This window comes from Bactrocera oleae, chromosome 2 (assembly GCF_042242935.1).
Source record: "Bactrocera oleae isolate idBacOlea1 chromosome 2, idBacOlea1, whole genome shotgun sequence".
NCBI lineage: Eukaryota > Metazoa > Arthropoda > Insecta > Diptera > Tephritidae > Bactrocera > Bactrocera oleae.
In genome coordinates, this window is record NC_091536.1 from 40,925,840 (window position 1) to 40,942,182 (window position 16,343).

Genomic DNA, 16,343 nt, shown 5'->3' on the forward strand with positions numbered 1-16,343 from the left:
TGCCGCAGTTATTTATGCGAAGACGTCGAACACAAACAGTTCTGTGCGTTTCAAGCTTCTGACGGCACGCACCAAGGTGGCACCACTCAAAACTGCTACCATTCCATGCCTAGAGCTTGCGGCAGCGCTCATTCTTGCCGAGGCATTTTAGAACGTGCGAGATTCTTTGCGATTAGTTGACATTCCCTGCCATCTGTTGGTGGACCCAGTGATCGTATTGTGTTGGCTGAGGAAGGACCCAGTAACACTTAAACCACTCATATCAAATCGTGTTCGTAGAATACAGGAGCTGACATCCCCGCCCGATGGCATCACATTCGTTCGGCTCAGAACCCAGCTGATTGTGCCAGTAGAGGCATCACACCCACCGAGCTATTAGTACATCCCATTTGGTGTCATGGAAGCAGAGATAATGTTCTCGGATCTGGCAATACTGTCTTATCTAAGTTTTATATTTGTGATCTCCTTTATCATTCATTCCTTTACAATTGTCTTTGTTTATGCATATTTAAATTTACGGTATTTTAAATTCCGTTGAACTCCCATAAATGTCGATGGACATGTGTATACGAACTCTTCTCTGATTGTAACTCGGTGCTAATTGTGCTTATCTCTGGTTTGGTGTCAAGCAAACCCCACTAAAGCGTTGAGAACTCTACCCGCTGGTAAATTAATTATTTAACACTATCAGAAAACTCTACAGGTTTTGCTTGGTCGAATTCATACTTATTATTTAACTTATCTTATATAGACTTAAAACTATTGTAGTAATTACTCACGTTAGTATATTTTACACGAATAGCTTGGTTATAAAGACGGTACTTTAACTACGAAGATTTGTATTAATTCCATGTTGATTTATTTCCATATTGCAGAAGGACCCAGAGACCTGATAACTTGAAGTGCTGCTTTCTGAATTTTGGTCCAGATGTGTCTCCCGAAGATGAAGAGATGTGCCGGGTAAATTTCGAACAGAGGAAGAATAATTTCAGTTTCTCTCAAAAAGGATGAGAGATCAAATTCCTTGTCGATGCCATAGTACGGTTTTATTCTTGCGGCGTCCTTTATTAGCTCTGTTGCGGGGACTTGGTTGACCATTTCTTTGTTATATATTTCGCTTATTTAGTTTTATCTTTCTTTATTTTTATTTATATATATTTTATTTATACAAGATGCGTTCCAAAGTAACAAAGTAAACTCTAGTGGCGCCATCTATATGTCGACTAGTGCGTTAGAATCTGCTATTCTTTATCGACTTCCAGTAAAAATTTCATGACAGTTCATCTATTGGAAGTGAAGTTATTGCGTTTTAAGTGTCAGTATGTTTTTGCCATCGGTGCGAAAATGAGCTTCGAACAAAGAGCCAACATTAAATTTTGTTTTAAAATTGGTATAACTTTTACTGAAACGTTTCAATTGATGAAACAAGTTCATGGCGATGATTGCCTATCCCGTAGTAGAGTGCACGAGTGGTTTCAACGTAGTCAAAGTGGTCGTGAGGACATAAAGGACGATGAACATGTAGGCCAACCAAAATCCTTGATCACCGAAAATTCCATCGAAACTGGAAATGGAAATAGAATTGAACATTTCCAAAACATCGATTTATCGCATTTTGACTGAACATTTGGACTTACAGGTGTGTTCGGCCCGAATATCGCGAAGATGGAAGTTGGCGTTTGATGCACGATAATGCGCCGTCTCATCGATCGACGCTTTTAGCCGATTATTTGACAAAAATCACATTTTAACAATCAACCACTCCCCGTATTCACCTGATATGGCACCGTGCGACTTCTACCTTTTCGGAAAAATGCATTTGCCGATGAAAGGAAAGCGTTATGCAGACGTGGAGGCCATTCAAAGGTTTGCACCGGCATACTAGCGGCCATACCGGGCAACGAGCTAAAACACTCGTTCGACATGCATTTGGACCGTGCAAAAAGCTGTATTTAAGCAGTAGGACTATTTTGAATAAAATTAATTGATTTTGCCGATAAAACCATTTGTACTGTCTCTTTTTTAAAAGTCCTGTTTACTTTGGAATGCACTTTATATATGTATATTTTATTTTTAATTTTTTTTTGCTCACTAGGACATAAGTTTGGTTATTGTCCTTTCGCTATGTTTTTTTCCATTTATACTAGATTTGGATTTTAGTCCCTTTATTGTATATCTTAGGATATAGTTTTCACACTAGGACATAAGTTTGGTTATTATCCTTTCACTATATTTTTTCCACTCGGATGAAATTTTGATTGTAGTTCCTTTATTGTATATCTTAGGATATAGTTTTCGAACTAGGGCGTAACTTTGATTATTGTCCTTTTACTATGTTTTTTCCACTCGGATGAAATTTTGATTGTAGTTCCTTTATTATATATCTTATGATATAGGTATCGCACTAGGGCGTAACTTTGGTTATTGTTCTTTTACTATGTTTTTTCCACTCGGATGAAATGTTGATTGTAGTTCCTTTATTGTATATTTTAGGATATAGTTTTCGCACTAGGGCGTAACTTTGGTTATTGTTCTTTCACTATGTTTTTTCTACTCGGATGAAATTTTGATTGTAGTTCCTTAATAGTATAGATATTGTTCTTTCATTATGTTTTTTCCGCTTGGAAATAATTGTGGTCCTTTTATTGTATATTAATTGTTTTGGCTTTGGAACGTTGCGGTGACGTAATCCGGGCTGGATCCCTTTCTAATCGATGGTTTATATTAGGGCGTACGTTTCCCGGGTAGGGCGAAAAATTTGGAGGGGGAGTTTATACTCATTTAAACAACTACATAAGCATAGTGGAGAGTTCAAGATATCTAACAAACTTAAACGAGATTATGTGACTCTTTCGGACATATTAGCGATATCGGTATGAACATTCGTACAGCATATAATTGTTTTGTTGATTTGAAAGCAGCTATTTCAAATCTAAAGCAAAATATTATAATAAAACTAATGAAACATAAAAATTTACAAAAAGTTAATAACAAACTAAAATTGATTGTAATTGATTTACAAATTTGTCTAATGAATATTAAATTCATAAGCAACAATACTATAGGAATACAGGACTTCGAAGTATAAAATTAATGTACATATCCTACGAAGTACTACAGCGACATCAACTAAACTGATAAGTTGTCGTTATGTAGGATTCGATGATATAGATAGTATAAAATATATATGCTTTACTGTTATTATGACCAGACATAGGACTGCTTATTCAAACGATGCAACCCCTAACCATATATAACCAAGTTACTAGTATAGCCAACCCACATACCAAACTACATACATATGTACAAACCAAGCACAAATGTATATATCGGAGGAAACCTTTGCACAATCTACAAGATATATTAATGAAATTTAAATATAGCGTATGCATGTGTTATCTTAACACAATTGCGTGGAATTATATTCTCAAGCACAATTCGCATTAATGCCAAAAGGAAATGAAGCGTTAACCTTTTGATCACAATATAGTTTTGCCTTAACTTTGAATGAATTCAGCCACATTTTTGTCTAACCACATATCCCTAATATAATTACTTCCGCCTTTCTGTTGACTTTTGTGATGTATTGAAATTCCCACCTTGGTATGATCCTTCCCACGAACATGATGAATATAGTGTTTGGTATTATATTACATACTCTGGGATCTTGGCTGCGAGATTCTTATGCCTCCATCTTATAGTCCGGACCTGCTACCAAGTGATTACTGTCTTTTACTGATGAAAAATGAACCTAAAGAAAAGCTTACAAAAATTAGTCTCCCAGTTTTACTAGACCTTTCTTTTTTGATCTCTAGCTACCTGAGATAGCGCTTTTTTGGTTGCTCGATGCGTCTGACTTTTCAATTGGAGCAGGTTTAATCAGAGAACTTAAAACAATGAGAAGGTGCAAATTGAATTTTGTATGATGCTCGATTGGTTGGCTGAAAATTTGAGATCAAGGAGTTCACCACTTTCTGTATAGTTTTGCTGTTATTTAACAGAAATGAGAATTTTTAACAACGTTCTCTGACAAAATACGTATCTACCAAAATAAAGAGAAAAATGAAATGAAATGAATGAGAAAACAAGAAATACAAATGCCATTTCACATATGCATGATTATTTTTTGCCATATAAACGATTTTTATTATGAAAATTTGATAAATTATTATTTTTTTGCACAAATGCTACATTGATAAAATGTGAAAGATTATGCAAAAAATGATATTTTACTATTTTCATAATTTTCTAATTTCAATTTTTACAGAATTAATAATTTATGTATGTACATCAATATGTTATATTATATAATATAATAATATATTATCAATTATCAATAAATACATGTGAGCGCACTGCTCTATACGTAAGTTATATGTACAAATATGCATATGACCGCCCAAAATAAGTAATGCATACCCAAATCTACATACATTTAAGCGTACAAACAGCACCAGAAATCAATATGGCACACCAACAACATTTTCATTCATGAACGCTGGCGCACAAGCAATAAGCTAAGTCGTTTCATTCATAAAAGCAAACGCCTTACACATCTCCCCGAGCATGCGTGTGCCTACAAGCGTCTTTTCGCGACGATGGCAAAAGCTAAAAATCATAAATTGAACAAATTTCTGATATTCCCTCTAGAAGAGAAAAGTGACAACCCTGCAAACACAGAAATCAATGACAAAAGTGGCAACAAAGCTTTTGTCGATTTAAAATATTTCACAATTCTAAAATATTTTTCCGTGGCTCGCAAAAATCTTCGTCAATATGTATGCATGCTCATATAAATACATACATACCTACAATGATTTGTGGGCAAAGCTGTTAGAGCGGCAAGGGAAGCGATGACAATCGGCGAGCGTTCGGTTAGTTTTCGGCACTTCTCGGATTTTCTACCAACAACACAATGTTGTGACGCTTTGTCGTCGCGTCAGTCCTTCGACAGATAGACTCTTTGACATAAAAGCAAAAAATGTGTCAACGGAGATTTCACATGAAGAATTGAGTGTACATATATACATACAAATACATACAAATGTGCAAACGACATAAGATATGTATGTCATAATATATGAAAGTACATATTTACGTACATAATTACTTTTACACATGCATTTGAAAAGAAAAATTGAAGCATGAATGTGAAATGCCGACGGCAAAACACAATTCTGTACTTTTGTGACGCCATAATTGTGTCAAGTAAATGAATGATTTTAAGAAATATATTATATCAAAATATTTTTAAATTATTATTAATAACTCACAATAAAGTAAAAATGAATTAACATAAAATAATTTAAAAAATAATAGATAATAGTTCAATAAAAGGGAATATATTTCAAATGGCATATCAATATGCCCAGTTTTGCTCACATATTATATTCTCTTCAATATTCGTCGGTTGGTTATGTTAAGAGAGCGTATGTGTACAGATTCACCGCTGTTATAAAAGCGAAAAATGTTATTTGTTTCTCGTGCATCTGTGGTGAACTCCTTGATAAATTCCTACAAATTGTTCGCTGTCGAACCTGCACCTTCTCATTGTTTTAAGTTCTCTGGTTTAATGTTGTTTGGTACCAACGGTTCTGACTTGTCCGCCCCATATATTGCCAATCACCGTTTTCGTTACATGTGGGAAGTTCACGACTGTCACATTTATATAAGTCAATATAACTCGCATATAAACGACGACTACATAATGCAGGTTATACAGTTGGATATTATATATTACAATCACGACTGATATCCGACATGTTAAGTGTGATAAGGATGTAACCGATGATCTACTAGCACGAATTCAATAATTTACGATATCCATAACTGACTACACTTCCGTCGCCGAGGACCAAGAAAAAGACAACTATTCCAAGAAAATCTAAATTGTTTGCTCAAATTTAAATATTTTGTGCTACTTCTCAGCTCTAAAAAGTCGATTGTGAAGTCTCAACAAAACGTATTGGACGTCGAAATTTGGACATACTTTCTAAAGGTTTCATGCAATTGTAAGCTGTAAATCTTGTACATCTGGACGTACAAAGCAAAAAATTTTAGTACATGACGATGTCATGTGTTGCGAACTTGTTTTTAACCACAACTACTCTGTCAGGCTACAAATATCAGCATCCTATATGGTACCGTACAAAGCATTGAGCGGCTCACCAAAATAACTTGAAGTGAAAATAAACGAAAGTGAAAGCCTTTTATCATCTGACGCCAATAAAATACCGGTCAGTTAGGAACATTACTTAGTGAAAATAATCTGATCTGGTACAAATATTTGCACTCATACCCCATTAATTAATTTTCATCCTTCAGGTTTAGATAGACATTGGTTAATATATTAGATATCTCAAAAAACTTAGATGAGATGTTACGATACAGTAATACAGTTTGATGTCAAAAATAGATTAAATCGTTTCATTACGTTTTTCCTCATATATCCAATATTATAAATGACGTGCTTTTGGTTGACTCACCACACATTATCTGTGTGAGTGCAAGATAATTCTCATGCGATTATGAGGTAAAATTAGTTATGTGATGGATTTTGTGGAATAAAAATTTATTTTACTTTTACTTTCGGATTTTTCGCGCATATTTATATTTGAATTCTCAAAATGTGTGACAAATATTTATTAGTTATTTGTTTTGCTTCAGATCTTCTTCAGCACAATACTACAAAAGGCCCTTTTCGAAAACTTGGACGACTCTTTAGCAGTTGCCTGCGGCAAACAACGAATTCTTCAACTATTAAATTCGTTCTAGAACAGCTTGGTGGTTATCTCCCTACAGGAACGGTTGGTCCTACTTCAATATCATCTTTGATTAAAAAAATGTACAAATTGGGCCCAACGCCGCTAATTGATATATATTACGACTTAAGCTACGGCCGCCGACCGCAAGTTTTGCTAATAATAGGCGGGCCTGGAGCTTCACCCCTAATATTAGAGGTACATAGATGCAAAATTCCATACAATAAAATCACATGTTACATACACTTTTTATATATAATATGTACAGAACAGCATACGCTATTCCGGTCCAAAAGCGCCACCTTATCAGTTTAAAAATGGAGAATATAAACTATTGAAGAAACTACTAGATCACTTTTTACCGAACGAACTGTCTTCTGATCAAAAGTCTTCAGAGAAAGAGACGATTTCCACATTTATCGGTGAACTAAATCAAGTGAGTTTCCGTTATATGTATTCAATCAGTATAATAATTTGTTCCACTTAAGGGGTATTTGCAGCTTACTCTAATATATAATAAAAATAGTGTCATCATACACTCACAACATTTTACACAGAGTTTAATAGTTTTATTCACCTAACGGCTGCTTGTAAAACCTAAAACTAGGGGGACAGTATGCTTGCTGCAGCTGCATTAAATTGCACAGAAACACAAGTTCGTCTACTATTTTCAATAGTACTTGTATAAACTCAATTAAGAATCTTTAGACTCTTACCGCTGGTGGAATATATTCATTCAGATTTGTATTTACTTTTTGAAGGCTTTATATACAGTTTTTAAAACTATCTTAACTAACTAAATACATGGGTACAATATGTACATAAAAACATTAGGGTGGAGCGAAAAAAAACTTTTTTTTGTTTAGCCCAGGGGTAAAATCTGTAGATTTAAAAATAAGAAAATTTTTGGCAAAAAAAAAAAAATTTTAAAACACCTCAGTGTTAAAGTAAATTTTCGAGTTCAAATTTTTATTTCGTAAAAAGTTTTTGATAAGTGTTCTAGAAGCTGTGGAGAGTCCTCTTTCTGGCCAATTAACATTTATCAACTTAAAAAATTTATTTCTGGCCATTATTGGAGTTATAAAAAAAGTCTTAAATGACCATATGCTTTCCTTAAGCGTTAAAATAAATTTTGAGTCAAAAACCGTCAAATTCGGTATATTTTATATAAACGTGAAGAGTTTAATCCAAAAATAATTTCTTTTTATTCAAAAAAATTCAACTCGGGATTTACTTTAAAACTGAGTGCGCCTCTAGGTGTTAAAAAAATTTTTTTTGGCCAAAAAGTTTCTTTTTTTTTAAATCTATAGAATTTACCCGCCCCCTAAGCAAAAAGAAAATTTTTTTGTCGCTCCATCCTAATAAACATGTACATATTCTTCTGTTAAGTCAATAGGTTTTTACTATCGACTATAATGGAATGCATGCGTATTGCATGTTAATGCATTTCATGTGATTTTTTTTTGTATATGCATGCATATATGTATGTCTTTCATTTCCTTGGCATTGTCGATGCTAAAAAATAAGCATGTTCAAAGATATTTGAACATATTGCCCATGGAAAGAAATTATTTATTAAGATTTAGTGGACTGTATGTGTTTGTTATGAATATGAGTATGTACGTTTTGTATTACCTCAGCATATCAATGATAAACATGTGTGGGATAATCATATGGATTCGAGGACTGATGATATACATATTGTATCGACATCGTATAAGGTGCAACGATCTAACGACATCATTCAGTACGCAATGTACAATGAAGAATTGATTACTATTGAGTATCATTGCATTGCCATTACGATTTCACCAATCATCCATTTCGGTATGAGTTCACCAAATCGGAATGCATCTGATTTAATCAACACAGATATAAATGGGGAAGCGCAGTATGATATTGTCAAATTGGCAGCGACTGTTCTCGCAGTGATCCATTTCGCATTGCAGCAACTTAATTAGATGGAGACAGAACAGCTCATTCAGCATTTAAGCTGCCATTAAACTTTTAAAATAACTTTGATGCCTTGTGCAACATAAAAAAGCAATTATCTATGGCCACAGTGCTGAAACAGTATAAAATTATCATTTATATTTACATCCAAAATAGCACTATGACACATAAATTACCGATTCTGAATTTTTAAACAATCAGCAACGCACAAAATACTCTCGTCGATAATATTAGGTAAAGTAAAAAGTTCGTTCGGTTTTTTATTGATTTTTCAAAAGATGATAACTTTGTGTACATTTGTCCGATTTATTTAACAAGATGCCAACTTCATTATACCCCTCTCGTAGAAGACTGCGTCCCTATTGCCAAAAAACTCGGAGAGCCAATTTTCACAGGCTTCTCTTGAGGCCAACTTCTCACCATTAAGCCCGTTCGCCATGGACAGGATAAGATGGTAGTCACTTGGTGCCAGGTCCGGACTATAAGGTGGGTGCATTAGAACCTCCCATCCGAGCTCCAGGAGCTTCTGTTGTCCTGATGGAACACAATTCGGCCTCTGTTGATCAGAGATGGCCTCTTCTGGATGAGTGCTGCCTTCAAGCGGTCCAGTTGTTGGCCATAGAGGGCCGAATTGAGCGTTTGGCCATAGGGGAGCAGCTCGCAGTAGATGATTCCTTGCCCACCCCACCAAACACACAGCAAAACCTTCCTGGCCGTCAATCAGGTCTTGAGCTTTGACCGCGACCGTTTGCGCTCGATGTTGTCATAAGTGACCCATTTTTCATCGCCAGTCACAATCCGCTTTAGAAACGGGTCGATTTTGTTGCGATTCTGCAGCGATTTGCAGATGGAAATTCGGTCCAACATGTTTTTTGCGTTAGTTCGTGTGACACCCAAACATCGAGTTTCTTTTTGAATCCAAGGTTATGCAAATGGTTCCAAATGGTTTTCTGGCGTATCTTTAGTTCCTCAGCAATTAAATAAGTACTCACGTGACGGTCTGTTGCCACTATTTCCATGATTTTATCGCAATTTTCGACGACAGGCCTCCCGACGCGTGGTGTATCTTTGACATCGAAATTACCGGAACGGAACCTAGCAAATCACTTTTGCGCTACACGTTCATTTACAGTATCGGGCCCATAAACTAAATTAATGTTTTCAGCCGCTTTGGCTGCTTTTTCGCTTTGATCGAAGAAAAATTGTAAAATATAGCGAATTTTCTCTTTGTTGGTGTCCATCTTTGACGAGCGCTCACAACGAACTGAGTAAATCAATCGAAAAACTGTCAAAGACAAACTTTTAGCGCGAATAAACACGTTTTCAGCGCCGTATAGTATGACATGATGCGACACGTAGTAACACTAGTACTATGAACAATAAGGCCATCTCTTAGATAAAAACCGAACGAACTTTTTACTTGACCTAATATATTTATCAGTATACACTTTTTCTTTTTTATTGGCGTAGATACCGCTTCGCGATTATAGCCGAGTTAATAACAGGCGCCAATTCAATATACCAAGTGCACCCACCTTTTTTACCTGCTGGCAAGAGTGATTTTGCGTTAAATTCAGCTTTTATTGGACTTCAGTTTTTCACACATTACTCCCGATAGTACCCTTTATACGATATTAATTATTATTTGTGGATTGGGCAAAGCACACTTAGGTTCCAATCGTCGGCCATGTTTTCAACCTTCTATATCCTGCAAAGAAGCTGATGCATGCACCTTGTCCGTTCTTTGCCGCCGTGCTTGAATGTCTCGCCCGGCAATCCATCAGCCCCAATCACTTTATTGTTCTTCATTGCTATTCGGATCTCTTTAAAGTCGGGCAGTGAAACATCTATTCTAGTCATCGGTTGGGGAATCGGATTCGTCATCTCCAGATATTGCACTTTCATTACCGTTCAGCAGGCTTGAGAAGTGTTCCCTCTATAACTTCAGTATGCTCTGGACATCATCCACTAGATTAGCTTTTTAGGTTCAACAAAAGAATACTCCTATCTTGAAACCTTTCGTTAGTCGCCGCATATTTTCGAACAATTTTAGAGCATTACCCCTGTTGAATACATATGTGTCTCGCTTCCCTCTTCAACTCTCGGTATTTATCCCACCCCGCTCGTGTTGTGGAAGATTACAACATTGCGAGGTAGGCTGTCCGCTTCCTCTTCACAGCGACATGGCAGTCCTTTTTCTAAAATCCAATGGTTTCTTTTGCTGCTCTACGTAAGGGGCTTGAAATGCCGTTCCATAGTTTTCTTATACCGAGTTACTGATGAGTGCTCTCAGAGAACAGGAGTTACTGTCTGTTGTGATTGTAGCTTCTCGACGCCGAACCTTCTTTGTGCTTGTGGACGGGCGTACTTTGCTATACAGAGTCGGATGCATATCTTTGCTAAAACAAGATAGTGGTCCACGTCGTCCATCTTTCACAACATGATCGATCTGGTTTTGAACTTTTCAATCTGCAGACAGCCATGTAGCTTGCGGAATCCCAGCGCACAATCTCGCTAGGCGAGTAGTATAAAGTTTTGTACACATTTATATAGTGGACGGACAGGACGGACAGACAGACATCCGGATTTCAACTCGTCTCGTCATCTTGATAATTTAAAAGGGTGCTTTTTTGGAGGTATAGAACTTTAAGTTGGCGTTACTGTTCAAGATGGCAACCGATTTAACAGCTGTCAAGTGATTTATTCTCAGTTTAGTTTGGCAATTCATCATGAATAGACTCACGCCTGAACAACGATTGCAAATAGTGCAACTTTATTTCCAAAATAATGGTTCTGTGCGGAATACGTTTCGCGCACTACGATCATTTATTTTGTTTAGGGATGAAGCGCACTTTTGGTTGAATGCCTGCGTTAACAAACAAACTGCCGCATTTGAAATGAAGCTAATCCTCAATTGTATGTCGAAATACCATTATATCCAGAAAAACTGACTGTTTGGTTCGCTTTATGGGCTGGTGGAATCATTGGTCCGTACTTCCTCAAAAACGTTGAAGGCCAGAACGTTACAGTCAATGGTGATCGGTATAGAGCCATGATTACTAACTTTTTCATTCCTGAATTGAACAACCATGATGTCCAGGAGGTGTGGTTCCAACGCGCGACATGTCACACAGCTCGTGCCACAATCGATTTATTGAAAGACACGTTTGGTGACCGCCTAACTTCACGTTTTGGACCTGTGAATTGGCCAACAAGATCTTGTGATTAACACCGCCAGACTACTTTCTAAAGTCATTGGTCTATGCGCATAAGCCACAAACGCTTAACCATTTGGAAGACAACATTCGCCTTGTTATTGCCTCTAACTCTAAAAAAACTCCCTTTATATACATAACTCCATATCTAACTCGATTAGCTCTAGGTGATAAAAACCATCGTTAGCTGAACAAAACAATTATAGCAACATGTTATAAGATCATACAAATTTGAGTGGCTGGCAAAACGAACGATTTTGGCAGCAAAAAATGTACGCTAAAAATTGAAGATTAAATTCAATAATACAACAGCTGTTGCCCGGGGACTTACTGTCATACAAATCTATTGACACCAAGGAAGCTGTGAATTGTGTCCAATTGAATTTTTGAATTCATTGGATATGCTGGGCATGGGTTAAATTTCCGGTTATTTTGTTTCATAATTTGAACCCACTACGGCTTTGCTTTCACACAAGATTAGTCATTACAATGCTAATTAAATTTAAATGCTTTCAATTTCCAATTAGATTCACAATGACTATCAATAAGTCAAAAAGCCAAACGTTGTCTGTTTGTGGCTAAGATTTGGGTACATCATGCTTTTCCCACGGACTACTTTATATGGGATGTTCTCGCGTGGGCAAACCATTCAATTTGTTTGTTTGTATTCTCTAAAGACGTAGTGACAAAAAATATTATACATTCGTTTGCATATTTCAACGCAATGCTTATATATTTTTGATTGCCATAATTAATAGTAGAAAAATAAACTCTTTTCGATGTAAAGATAGCTGTCAATAATTGTAATTTAATATATATTAGTTACTTTAATAAATAATAATTTTTTAACTTAGATAAAGTATGTTTTAACTGTGTACAACTCTTAATTCCTATTTCAATTATAATTACATAATCTCCCATACAATTAGTAATTAAAAAAAAAAATTCCCTAAAAAAAGTAGTTTTTTAACATATTTCCTAAAAATAATTATTAAAAATAACTAATAAATTCTTGCAATTCAAAATTATTATATTTTGTGTGTACACAAAAGGCGCGATCATTTTAAGCGAACGTTGATATCATCAGCCTACGTTGAACGTGTTTTAAATCACCTGAAAAGAGTAACAGAGTGCCGCCAATATGTAGTATGCGGTCGTAAGTTAATTTTTGTTCATCATTTAGTAGTGCTGCGCTTCACCATTTATGGTACGGTGACATTAACCAACAACAGTCGCATATAAAAGCACTTATTCTGTCACCGTCTTTTCCAACACCCCAATGATCAAAAGGGACCAGTCAGACCGGGATGGGCTCTCTTTTCGATTTCATCCGTGACCTATAAGGTTCTACCAGAGAATGTTAATGAATAGAGAAGGAGCAACTGTTAGCTGTACTAAAATGTTAATTACGATGAGGGAACATCGTAAAACGCGCAAGTTCGAAAATAAAATGTCACCACATCTATCAGGGTACGCAACGAACTAGACCACTCTATAAGCAAAATGTATATACATACATACAAGTATGCACAGGTGTTCTTTGGTATGCGCATAAACAAAAATTTAAATAATAAAAACGAAAGCAATTGACTTCTTACAAGAAAATATAAATAATGAGGGAAATAATATGAAAATAGAATTAAAATATCATTTAATAAAAAAGAGTTATAACAAGTACGGAAGGGCTAAGTTCGGATGTAACCGAACATTTTATACTCTCGCAAAGACAAATGGTATACTCGTTTGAGCTTTCTTTGTGGATTGTCTGATATTTTCGGTAGAAGGTCAACTATAGGCACTGGGGTCCGCATATTTAGTACTTAGGGGCTTGAACAGTTTTGGTTCGATTTAGACAATTTTTGATTACAAGGTGGCATACTTTAAACGTATTATTCACGCAAAGTTTTACCCCGATATAATCATTGTTGCTTGATATGCATAGTGGAAAATGAAAGAATCAGATAGAATTGAAAATGGTGTTATATGGGAAATAGGCGTGGTTGTAGTCCGTTTTCGCACTATGACATAGAAATATGAAAAGAACGTCATGCACCAAATTTGGTTGAAATCGGTTAAGCAGATCCCAAGATATGGGTTTTCTCCTAAAAGTGCCACGCCCACTGTCTAATTTTGAACGCGGTTCCTATAAAGTCATCTCATACCATCCCAGAGATAAACTTTAATGTCTCTGGCGTGTTTAGTGCTTGATTTATCACGCTTTTAGTAGTTTTTAACAGTACCGTTATATGGGGAGTGGGCGGAGTTGCCACCCGATTTCAACTGTTTTCACACCGTCAATAGAAGTGCTAAAAATATTTGCTTCCAGTGAATTTTGTTATTATAGCATTAGCGGTTTAGGAGATATACACATTAAACCTATTAGAGGCGGGACCACGCCCACTTAAAAAAAAAAAATTTTAACTGCAGATGCCCCTCCCTAATGTGATCCTGTGTACCAAATAACAGTCTTGTATCTTATTGCGGAGCTTAGTTATGGCAAGTTATTTGTTTTTGATTAATGGCGTTTTGTGGGCGTGACAGTGGTCTGATTACGCCCATCTGCAATACCAACCGTCTCACGGTACCAAGAAACATGCCTACCAAGTTTCATAAAGATATCTCAATATTTACTCAAGTTACAGCTTGCAGGGACGGACGGACAGACAGTCACATGGATTTCAACTCGTCTCTTCATCCTGATCATTTATATATATATAACCCTATTGTTTAAATAACTAATAAGTTAATTTTACCTTCACTCACCGTTGGCAAAATTATTAAAAAAGGGAATCGATTTAGGCGGGTGCTCGAGGATCTGCTAGCGAGTCGAAATATCTAAAAAGCGGGAAGTTGATGTGGCGCTCAGGCCCGTAGACGATAAGCGAATGAGGTGCGTGCAGGATCGCTATTACTTCGAATGAGGTGTATCTGCTGCGGAGACCATCCTATTTGTTTGCTGAAGGGCGGGTTGCTGTGGTGTGTTGAGTTGTCCCGTGTGGTGATGTTTGAGTGTGGTGTATTGTAGTGCGTTATAGTAGGGTGCGCCAGTTCTTGACGAGTAGAGTGGCGTGTATGTGTAGGGGGGGCTTATCTCATTTAAACATCCTGGGCCCCCCAGGCGAATATTTTGCCTAGTATTACCCATATTGGCTGTAAATGTTGGAAGTATTTCGGCGCGTTTCGCCAGATATGGCCAGAATGGGTGCTAGTTTGAAAACATTTGAAAAGGTATCTTGCGAGAGTGAGATTTGTGATTTTAGCTCACTTTTTTGAAGTGAGATTTACAACTTTTACAAGTGTTTCCCATAAACTACCCGTATGATGAGCGCTTAGATAGATGCGATAAGTGCGACCTTTACCTTTTGTAAGTCTGGGTGCTTCACTGTACCACATTGCAAGTATGGTGATTCCTTAACTTTAATTTTGAATTGTATTTGATTATGAAAATTTAGGCAACTATGAGGCACTATAGTAAGAGAAGTGTCGATTTTTGGACATTCTATGACAATTACTCGTATGTTGCGGACGATATTATGTATGGAAGTGGGCGATTGTGGCCAAGAATCGGTAGATTCTGATATCGTAAAGATTGTTTGAGGATTGTGACCATTTTTCTAAGTGAAGAAGAATTAGGATTTTCGCTTGTATCATAATTGGCGAAAGCCATCCTGCGGGGTCAAAAATGTTATTGCGGATAATGCGGATATTGATTCAGTAGAATATGAAAGCTGATCAGCTATCGCATTCCATTGGATCCCCTGTATTTTTATGTTTTACTGCCCTTTTCAAATTTAAGGAAATTAGTGTACAACAAATTTTCTTTTCGAATACTTAGTAATAAGTCTCGATGATTTGGTTGAATTATAGATATTTGTGTTTTTAACACTGGGGTTGTCAGATCAAACTCTCACATGGTTTTTGTTCCAATTTGTGGAGAGTTTGGTGGTAGTCGTACGACGTACCGGCCATTTTTTGATCGAGTAGTTGTGGCTTTGTAGAAGTATTTACAATACTGATCTTTAGGGGTTGTGATTGATATGTGGGAGTTCTTCTAACTCCCAAAATTTTTTCAATTGTGAACTGAGGTATTCGTTTGAGATTTCCTCAACCTGAGTGGCCATGGTGGTAACTGGTTCCGAAACTAGTCCACTTAGGATCCACCCAAAAATAGTATTTTGTGCCAATAGTTTGTTTGAAATTTTCTCAACACCCTCGAGTATTATCTGAGGTATGAGATCGCTGCCTAATAGAATGTCTATTTGAGCGGGGGTGTTGCAGTTGGGATCTGCTAGCTTTAGGTGTGAAACCTTTTGCCAATGCTTGCGATTTATATGATAGCTTGGAAGCATATTTGTTAGTTGCGATAAGACTATAGCTTCTGCTTGTATGTGCTTATCCGCTTGGGGGGAAATTA

General features: G+C 36.4%; 1 protein-coding gene and 1 pseudogene across 4 annotated transcripts in view; one reads left to right on the forward strand and one right to left on the reverse strand.

Moving 5' to 3' along the window:
- Nepl16 (Neprilysin-like 16) overlaps positions 1–16,343 on the forward strand; it is a 1,095,435-nt gene that overhangs the window by 276,433 nt on the left and 802,659 nt on the right. For all 4 annotated transcript variants that reach the window (XM_070113033.1, XM_070113031.1, XM_070113030.1 and 1 more), the window contains exons 3-4: positions 6,667–6,959; positions 7,030–7,197. In XM_070113033.1, coding sequence (XP_069969134.1) covers positions 6,667–6,959; positions 7,030–7,197 — 461 coding nt within the window. The remainder of the gene's footprint in view (positions 1–6,666; positions 6,960–7,029; positions 7,198–16,343) is intronic.
- LOC138855853 (uncharacterized) lies at positions 10,356–11,144 on the reverse strand (annotated as a pseudogene).